The 10,441-nt window shown below is 43.8% G+C and overlaps 1 protein-coding gene across 1 annotated transcript; it reads left to right on the top strand.

The window, feature by feature from the left end:
• The first annotated feature begins 5,111 nt into the window (after nucleotides 1-5,111).
• On the top strand, nucleotides 5,112-8,423 carry LOC116989961 (nuclear factor 7, brain-like). The gene is made up of 4 exons (XM_033047515.1): nucleotides 5,112-5,289; nucleotides 5,380-5,475; nucleotides 5,655-5,888; nucleotides 8,412-8,423. The coding sequence occupies exons 1-4, from the start codon at nucleotides 5,257-5,259 to the stop codon at nucleotides 8,421-8,423; spliced, it is 375 nt and encodes a 124-aa protein (XP_032903406.1). The 5' UTR covers nucleotides 5,112-5,256.
• Nucleotides 8,424-10,441: the final 2,018 nt, after the last annotated feature.

Genomic DNA, 10,441 nt, shown 5'->3' with positions numbered 1-10,441 from the left:
TTCTCATTTTGCACTGTACAACTGTTGCTTTGCAAGATGACAATGAAGGTTGATTGATTGATTGATATCATTGTTATGTTTATCAATATTATTTTTGCTCTGTTTTTCTTTTTTTGTTGTTTTGTCTTTTGGAGGGAAAAAAACGAATAAAATGTTTTTTAAAAGAAAGATAGAAAGAAAGCAGCAAAAAGATTATTCACATGGTTTGGGCAAAAACATACAAAGTGCTGGATCTCTCTCTCTCTCCCTCTCCCTCTCCCTCTCCCTCTCCAACTCAATAAAATAAAATACCCTATATAAGAAACAATAAATGCAAAAATACAAAATAAAAACACGTTCTTTAGAATTATGTTTCCCATACAAAAATACTTAAATAATAAATTAAAATAAATAAAACATATCAGCAACTGTTCTAAGACGTCTCACACTCATACTTAATACAGCAATCACACAGCATCACAAAATACACGTTTTCAATCACAGTAAGTCCTATGCAAATAACATCTGTTCAGTGTTTAACAGATAAGAAAAACAGTACATCCGCAAAAACGACCAGCGGAGGGCGCATGACCCATGCAAAATAAAACAAACACCACAATCCCTTCATTGTAAAAAAGTAACTAACAAAGGTGAATACACAGTTACATGAGGGATATTTAGTGGAATACAAACACTTTTCCATACCTGCTACTGTAGCAGGTATGGAAAAGTGTTTGTATTCCACTAAAAGGAATTTTGACAACAATTGTTTTTCACTTTAAATGTAGTAGCCTGCTAGTTTACAAAACTTTCCAAATTTGCTTGTACTCAGGCATCTGAGGTGTGCTCTGCCTTCTTGCTTGCGTGGCAGAGCGATGGCTTCGTAACCATGTTGATACATATTTGCTTGGCTCAAAAAGGCTTACAGGGGGCCCGTTGATGCTGATCATCATCAAATTGCTGACACTAGACAACAACATTCTAGGTCATCCTAGACAACCTCATCTACTGCATCCGCTGCTCTAGATGTCAGCTGATTTACATCGGTGAGACCAAGCGTAGGGTGGGCGATCGTTTCGCCGAACACCTCCGCTCAGTCCGCAATAACCTACCTGACCTCCCGGTGGCTCAGCACTTCAACTCCCCCTCCCATTCCCAATCCGACCTCTCTGTCCTGGGTCTCCTCCATTGCCAGAGTGAGCAACAGCGGAAATTGGAGGAACAGCACCTCATATTCCGTCTGGGGACCTTGCGTCCTTATGGCATTAACATAGAATTCTCCCAATTTGGCTAGCCCTTGCTGTCTCCTCCCCTTCCTTAACCCTCTAGCTGTCTCCTCCCACCCTCCCATCCGCCCGCCCTCGGGCTCCTCCTCCTCCCCTTTTCCTTCTTTCTTTCCCCCACCCCCCATCAGCCTGAAGAAGGGTTTCGGCCCGAAACGTCGCCTATTTCCTTCGCTCCATAGATGCTGCTGCACCCGCTGAGTTACCCCAGCAATTTTGTGTACCTTCGATATTCCAGCATCTGCAGTTCCCTTTTGAACAACATTCTAGGTCTTTGGTCTGTGTACACAATATTCATCAGACTGAAGCCCCTTTCACACTCTGCAGTGCTGCAAGGGATGGTCTGCATGCAGTGGATGAGTGGTTTGAGGCATTCAGGTTCACTCTCTGGGTGCTCGATGAAATCTCTCATTCCATTGACAGCTTGTTCTTAACAAAGATTGAATCGCCTGCACAGTCGTTTTACCTGTGACTCACCATGCCGAATGCCAGGTGTTGATGGCCAGGTGCTTGAATCCAGAATGCTGAGATCATGAAGAATTTCATCCTTAAATGAGAGCCGCTTCTCCATGTTGTTGATGAGACTTTGTAGGAACTGCTTTGTATTGATCGGCATGAGCTTAGCATTTGACTCCAGGGACACTGATCCAAACTGTCCCAAAGCCTGTGCTTTCAATGCTTCCTCCAATTTCTCTCCTGGAGAATCTTTAAATGATGCCAGCACTCGGATGGTGCGCTTCAGCAGCTGTTCTGCTCTTAAAAGTGTGATTGAATGGGCCTGTAATTGCTGGGACAGGTTTGAAAGTTCAGATAGTGCATCATACATGAGTCCAAGGTCACAAAGAAATTCCTTGCTTTGCATACGACGTGCCAGGCCTCTGTAGGTTTGCCTCTCTTTGCCGTTTCTTGTTTGGTCTCCTGCAGCATTCTCAAAGTGTCTGTTAAGTGCTTCGTATGACCTCCACACAGCCTTTACAGAACGGAAACTGCTGGCAACCCATCGGGTGTTTAAAACGTTGCCAATCTTCAGGACTTGTGAGCCCACTTCTTGTGCTGCTTCCATAAGTTCCCGTGAATTTTTATTGGACTGACTGTAGAGATTGTGGAGTTTGTCCATGAAAACTTTGAAGTGGTTGACTGCCTGAACCTCATCCACAGCATCATTTACAGCCAGTTCTAGACAGTGGTTCATACAGTGCCATGTGAAGAGGTTAGGGTACCTTGCAGTCAGCCTGGTTGCCACACCAGAGTTTTTGCCTAACATAACACTGGCTCCATCAGAAACAAATGAGATCCAGTTGTTTTGAAGCCACTCTTCACTAAAGCCTGCAGTGTCCAAACAGTTTAATAGAGCTTCCTCTATAGACTCTGCCCTCTGGCTTTCCAGCTCCACCAGGTCCAAAAAAACAAATTCAGGAGTAGCTCCATCTAAAGAGGCCTTCACATTGACAATCATGGCTGATTTATGGCTGAGAGAAGTTGCCTCATCAATGAGAACAGACAGCTTGCTTGAAGATGACACAATGCTGTCAACTATTTTTGTCTGCATCTTTTTTGCTATGTGTTCCACAATTTTGTTGAACTGAACCTTGAGTGCAGACTTGTGCCCATGTTGACACCGTTTTTTTCCTGAAGCTCAATGAGATCGTCATGGTCAGAGAAAGGTCGGTTCATCTTGGCAAGATAATATGCTGTTCTGAATACAGCATTTGTCTCAGCTAACACAGTGTCTGACACAGCTCTCACAAGATTCCCAAGTAAATCCTGTCCACCCTTTTCAGTGAGCTCCTGAGCTATTTCGTGTGCCCTGGACATCTCATGCCATCTGATCTTGTTTCTCAAGGAGGCCAGGGCTGTTGGTCTGCTTGAGCCTGATGACTGGATCTTAAACATCGCCCACTCCTCAGATATGGAAATTCTTTTCTCTGTTAAGACGCCAGTAGATTTTGTTGAGCAGCAAATAGCACAACCTGGAAGTAAACAAAAACATGACTAGTTAACATCATACAAGTAGTCTTTTTTGAATCTATATTAGCAATAACACCTTCTGAACTGGATAAGAATCTATTCAAAATAATTGAATGAACTGTAAATAAGCTTCACTGTGACAATATTATAATTTGATTGTATAAAAGTGAAATTAATGTATCTTTAAGATGAAAATAAACCAGCTATACTCTCATTTGCATAAAGTTGACCATGTGTTTATACCAGCTTTACAAGTTGGCTGATATTTATATAACTTTCTGTCCTTCCATTCTAACCAAGAATGCCTGCTTTTAAACTCCCTAGCCTGACTCTCAGTCCATAGGGCTGGCCAGGAGTTATCATCTAGAAGGAACAAGGAGATATTCAGCACACACACACTCACAGTCTCACAGTAAAATGTGTAATAACTACGTTATTTACTACTTTACTACAACAAGATTGAGCTAGCAAGGTCGTTTAGTGAATATATGTGTGGTATTCATTCAGTTTGGGAAATCTCTTATAAGCTAGTAGCTAGTAGTCTAATACCTGCTAAAGTTCACTTGTATACGACTATCACTTACCCGATACACTGCTGGTATCAGGCTCCGCTGTAGTTCCCTCTTCTTCATCTAACGTCCTAGTGACTGCTGGAGTGTCGACCGAGGCAGCAGCAGGCTTGTTTTTTTTTTTTAAATGGCTAAGGGTAGTTTGTTGCTTCCGCTTCATATTTACTGTTGAGCCGCTGGACATCACCTCGGCGCCGACCGTCTAGGTGACGTGACGTCAGGTCTAGGTCACGGGCGGTCACCACGGGCACGGGCCATGGACGGAAGCCTCTGTATGGCTATTATAATGCTGCGTTCCATTGTACTCGGAACTCGGGACTTTCCCACTTCCGACAAGGAAAAGTGCGACTCTGACAGAGACACAGCGCACAGGTTGAATTTATGAATGAAAGTATGACAGTTCACTCATAAAATAAACAGAACTTCTGTCACTATCGAAGTTGATACGTGTCATTGCGCATTTCTAAGTGGGCATACGGAAATGCTGGAGCTTTCTTAGTGGGTATACGGCGTATACCTGCGTATCACGTAGACTACACCTCTGCGTGAAACCTCCCTATAGCGACCCTGTGTCCCAAAGATCCTATAGCGGCCCTGTGTCCCAAAGATCCTATAAGATCTTTGCTGTGTCCTGGGCATCCTCCATGGCCAGAGTGAGCAACATCGGAAATTGGAGGAACAGCACCTCATATTCCGCTTGGGGAGTCTGCATCCTGGTGGTATAAACATTGAATTCTCACAATATTGTTAACCCTTGCTGTCTCCTCCCTTTCCTATCTCCTCCTCCTCCTTTTTCCTTTCTTCTCCCCGCCCCCCATCAGTCTGAAGAAGGGTTTCGGCCTGAAACGTTGCCCATTTCCTTCGCTGCATAGATGCTGCTGCACCCGCTGAGTTTCTCCAGCATTTTTGTCCACCTTCGATTTTCCAGCATCTGCAGTTCCTTCTTAAACAAGTTACATTCACTGCCCGGGACGGCAGCGAGCGCAGTGGACACTCGCGGTACTGCAGGGGTTCTGCAACTACACGTGGAGTGAAAACATTTTAAACCAGAAAGCAAAGAAAGTGCGGGAGTTAATAAAATGGCTGCGAAACGCCCGGCCGGGAGTTGGACCGAGGAGGTAGTTTGTCCCATCTGCAAAGATTTCTTCACCGATCCGGTGGCGCTGGACTGCGGACACAACTTCTGCCGCTCCTGCATCACACAGAGTTGGGACAGGGAGGGGAGAAACTCCTGCCCGGAATGTAGAGAGGAATCTGCAAACCGCACCCTCAGGGTGAATCGGGCCTTGGTTAGACTGTCTGAGAAAGCTCGAACACTGAGCCTGAATCTCAAAGCGAAGAAAAGCAAACTTCAGTGCGAGAAACATCAGGAAGAACTGAAACTGTTTTGTAAAACTGACAAGAAACTGATCTGTTTGATTTGTGCAACTGGGCAGCAGCACAGGTCTCACAGCTTAATGCTGATAGAAGAAGCAATTGAATTTTACAAGGTAAAACCGAATCACTTTTGATCACATCATTGTCTAATCTTTTCTTCATTGTCTGACATTTTTATTCTCTGATCTGAAACCCAACCCCAGGAACAGGTGAAATCTTCTTTCGAATCTCTCACAGAAAAGGAATCAGAGATCCAGAAAATGGAACAGGAACAGAAAGAGAGCATTTCTGGAATTCAGGTGAGGCTTTGTACTATCGATTTAATGTTTTTGTGTAGATTTCAACCCTGTGATGTGTGCAATAATTTACACCTCTATAAAGCTCAGTAGTCGAGAGCCAGAACTGTTGGCAGAGGTTGAGCAGCCAAGGTCTTTACTCGAGTGATATAATATATTGATTCTCATCTTTCATCTGGCAGGAAGAGTCACACAACCTTCAGTCACAGATCACATCCCAGTTTGCTGAACTGCACCAGATTCTAACTGATAAAGAGCAGCGTTTACTCGGTGATGTCCGGGAAGAAGAGGAGAAGATTATAAAATCAATGGAGAAAAATCTTCAAGGGATACAAGAAAATTTAAAATCAATTCAGGAGGAACTCTCAAAGCTACAGGAACAGACAGACCACAAGAACAGCCTGATATTTCTGAAGGTGAGGGGGTTACACTACAGTTTGGTGAAGTGAAAGAGTACAGTCACAAAATGGTGGGTTAAATTTCTGAAATAAATGCTGCATTTACCAGTATTTCAGTACTGGGTCAATGTTCCGTCTGTTCCATCTACTCGCCACATAGACATAGAAACATAGAAATTAGGTGCAGGAGTAGGCCATTCGGCCCTTCGAGCCTGCACCGCCATTCAATATGATCATGGCTGATCATCCAACTCAGTATCCCGTACCTGCCTCCTCTCCATACCCTCTGATCCCCTTAGCCACAAGGGCCACATCTAACTCCCTCTTAAATATAGCCAATGAACTGGCCTCGACTACCCTCTGTGGCAGAGAGTTCCAGAGATTCACCACCCTCTGTGTGAAAAAAGTTCTTCTCATCTCGGTTTTAAAGGATTTCCCCCTTATCCTTAAGCTGTGACCCCTTGTCCTGGACTTCCCCAACATTGGGAGCAATCTTCCTGCATCTAGCCTGTCCAACCCCTTAAGAATTTTGTAAGTTTCTATAAGATCCCCTCTCAATCTCCTAAATTCTAGAGAGTATAAACCAAGTCTATCCAGTCTTTCTTCATAAGACAGTCCTGACATCCCAGGAATCAGTCTGGTGAACCTTCTCTGCACTCCCTCTATGGCAATAATGTCCTTCCTCAGATTTGGAGACCAAAACTGTACGCCATACTCCAGGTGTGGTCTCACCAAGACCCTGTACAACTGCAGTAGAACCCCCTGCTCCTATACTCAAATCCTTTTGCTATGAAAGCTAACATACCATTCGCTTTCTTCACTGCCTGCTGCACCTGCATGCCCACTTTCAATGACTGGTGTACCATGACACCCAGGTCTCGCTGCATCTCCCCTTTTCCTAGTCGGCCACCATTTAGATAATAGTCTGCTTTCCTGTTTTTGCCACCAAAATGGATAACCTCACATTTATCTACATTATACTGCATCTGCCAAACATTTGCCCACTCACCCAGCCTATCCAAGTCACCTTGCAGTCTCCTAGCATCCTCCTCACAGCTAACACTGCCCCCCAGCTTAGTGTCATCTGCAAACTTGGAGATATTGCCTTCAATTCCCTCATCCAGATCATTAATATATATTGTAAATAGCTGGGGTCCCAGCACTGAGCCTTGCGGTACCCCACTAGTCACTGCCTGCCATTGTGAAAAGGACCCGTTTACTCCTACTCTTTGCTTCCTATTTGTTTGCCAGCCAGTTCTCTATCCACATCAATACTGAACCCCCAATGTCGTGTGCTTTAAGTTTGTATACTAGTCTCTTATGTGGGACCTTGTCGAAAGCCTTCTGGAAGTCCAGATACACCACATCCACTGGTTCTCCCCTATCCACGCTACTAGTTACATCCTCGAAAAATTCTATAAGATTCGTCAGACATGATTTACCTTTTGTAAATCCATGCTGACTTTGTCCAATGATTTCACCACTTTCCAAATGTGCTGCTATCCCATCTTTAATAACTGACTCTAGCAGTTTCCCCACTACCGATGTTAGACTAACTGGTCTGTAATTCCCCGTTTTCTCTCTCCCTCCCTTCTTAAAAAGTGGGGTTACGTTTGCTACCCGCCAATCCTCAGGAACTACTCCAGAATCTAAAGAGTTTTGAAAGATTATTACTAATGCATCCACTATTTCTGGAGCTACTTCCTTAAGTACTCTGGGATGCAGCCTATCTGGCCCTGGGGATTTATCGGCCTTTAATCCATTCAATTTACCCAACACCACTTCCCGGCTAACCTGGATTTCACTCAATTCCTCCAACTCCTTTGACCCGCGGTCCCCTGCTATTTCCGGCAGATTATTTATGTCTTCCTTAGTGAAGACGGAACCAAAGTAGTTATTTAATTGGTCCGCCATATCCATGTTCCCCATGATCAACTCACCTGTTTCTGACTGCAAGGGACCTACATTTGTTTTAACTAATCTCTTTCTTTTCACATATCTATAAAAACTTTTGCAGTCAGTTTTTATGTTCCCTGCCAGTTTTCTTTCATAATCTATTTTTCCTTTCCTAATTAAGCCCTTTGTCCTCCTCTGCTGGTCTCTGAATTTCTCCCAGTCCTCCGGTATGCTGCTTTTTCTGGCTAATTTGTACGCATCACCCTTCGCTTTGATACTATCCCTGATTTCCCTTGTTATCCACGGATGTACTACCTTCCCTGATTTATTCTTTTGCCAAACTGGGATGAACAATTTTTGTAGTTCATCCATGCAGTCTTTAAATGTGACAATAATGCCCCAAATCCCAGGAATCCTCTTGTATTTATCCAACCAACTTAAATGTATCTGCAATAACCAGGCCGCCCTGTGAGTTCCAGTTTCTGTTTACTGCATTTCTTGTGGAATTTGTTGAAAGACCATCATACATTTCAGGTTTTATTTTTCTCCTCCCCACAAGTAGTGATAATATTTCCAATCCCCATCCATTATATCCGCCGCTGACCTTAAAATGTTCCATCCCATTATCTCTGACATCTTCTCCAGACTTACTCGTAAGCTGTGTACTCGCAGTTATTTTCATCGACATTCCTAATGCTTTCCCCCGTGTTCGATGTCTCTACGACAATATCCGCTTTCTGTCTGTGTGACAGCGGCAAAGAGTTGGGAAATGGGAATTAGCAGAGGGTATTTTTGGCAGCAATTTGGTGAAATACCCGCCGTCGGGATCATGACGATCCATCTCAGTCTATTGAGATTTGTGTTTTATTTATTTCAGGAGGAAGCTGGTCGCAAGAGGAGGTAGGACATGCTTTTGACTGAAACTATGTATTATAGTACAGCTCAAAAAAACATCTAATGCCCAGTTTCTAACCAGCTGTTAAATATTTGCAGGGTTAGTGATGAAACCAAACCAATGTTGGTGGTATATGGGGCTTTTCTCATTGAAAAGTATGATTGCAACTTACACTACAAAATAGAATTGAGCGAAGCATCTGATATCAAACAAGGTAAAACTAATACCTTTTCCATTGTTCTTTTTTAAAACATCTTTATGCAATACATATATGTGAAGATTAATGGTATTAATGGACTCTGGGGAAGTATCACAGAACCAGAGAGTGAAGTTTGTTTGCACTTGAACAAATCCTGGAGAATAGGTTTGCTGTGCTGGGTGAAATTGCGTAGACTAGGCCTGCATACTTGAGAGTTCAGGTGTATTAGAGGAGATCTCAGTGAAACACACATAGTACTTACAGGGCTCAGTGGGCTGGATGCAGAGAAGATGTTTACCCTGTCTGAGGGGGCCTGGAGCCAGCGGAAACCCTCTCAGAATGTGAGCTGCACCATTTAGGACAGAGACAAGGAGACATTACTGCATGCTGAGACTAGGCAACCTTTAGAATTCACTGCACACCCGGTGGCTGTGCATAATCAATCATTTAATGCTCTTGGAGCCGGAGAGCCATGGTTGTACATTACAGTATCAGGCCCTTCAGCCCATCACGTCCATGTCCACCTTTTTTTCTAGCCACACAAATCCTATTTGCCCACATTAGAGCCGTATTATTCTACACCTCGTTTGCTAAATCGCAATGTCTCTTAGATGTACTGGTTACATCTGATTCCACCACATCCTCTGGCAAAATATTCCAGGTATTAACTTTTTGTGCGTCCTCCAGTATTGATATCCCTGCATGACAATAAGGTTTCGATGATCTAGCCTATATCCTGCTGCAGACTTTGACAGGCTTTCTTGCTATCCACAACATTACCCGTTCTCCACAATCTTAGTAGTCACACCTCGTACATTCACATCCAAGCCATGAAAACATAAAATAAACAGCAATGGTTGCTGCACCGATCTCTGCTGCACTCCAGCAATCACAGACCCTCCAGGCAGAAAAATCATCCTTCAACCTCCACCTTCTACTTCCAACCACTAAACCAATTGTGGGTCCATTTTACCAACTTGTCTTTGATCCCACCTGCCTTCGCTTTCTGGACCAGCCTTGCATGCAAAACATTGTCAAGTCCCTCAGTGAAGTTCATATATTGCTTCACAATGAGATTATAGTGTTCTTGGTTGTACAGACGCATCAAACCACCCTACACTAAAGAAAGCAAGTAAATAGCAGTAGATTGCCTCACCTGTCCAGTCCCCTCCCGTTCAGTATGATCACGGCAACTCCACCACACATCTGTCTTCACTAAGGAGGACACAAACAATCTCCCTGATATAGTAGTGGCCATAGGATCTGGGGTGACAGAGGAACTGAAGGAAATCCACATTAGGCAGGAAATGGTGTTGGATAGACAGATGGGACTGAAGGCTGATAAATCCCCAGGCCCTGATGGTCTGAATCCCAGGGTACTTAAGGAAGTGACTCTAGAAATCGTGGATGCATTGGTGATAATTTTCCAATGTTCTATAGATTCAGGATCAGTTCCTGCGGATTGGAGGGTAGCTAATGTTATTCCACTTCTTAAGAAAGGCGGGAGAGAGAAAACAGGGAATTATAGACCAGTTAGCCTGATATCGGTGGTGGGAAGATGCTGGAGACAATTATAAAAGA

This window comes from Amblyraja radiata, chromosome 30 (genome assembly GCF_010909765.2).
Source record: "Amblyraja radiata isolate CabotCenter1 chromosome 30, sAmbRad1.1.pri, whole genome shotgun sequence".
NCBI lineage: Eukaryota > Metazoa > Chordata > Chondrichthyes > Rajiformes > Rajidae > Amblyraja > Amblyraja radiata.
The sequence above is the reverse complement of the archived record's forward strand: the minus strand, read 5'-3'. Positions and strand labels throughout refer to the sequence as shown.

Bases quoted from the DNA above. Each gene is read 5' to 3' on its own strand.
- LOC116989961 (XM_033047515.1), top strand. From the start codon at position 5,257: ATGCTGATAGAAGAAGCAATTGAATTTTACAAG. The intron at 5,290-5,379 runs GTAAAACCGAAT...ACCCAACCCCAG, and splicing joins AAGCAATTGAATTTTACAAG to GAACAGGTGAAATCTTCTTT. The intron at 5,476-5,654 runs GTGAGGCTTTGT...TTCATCTGGCAG, and splicing joins AGAGCATTTCTGGAATTCAG to GAAGAGTCACACAACCTTCA.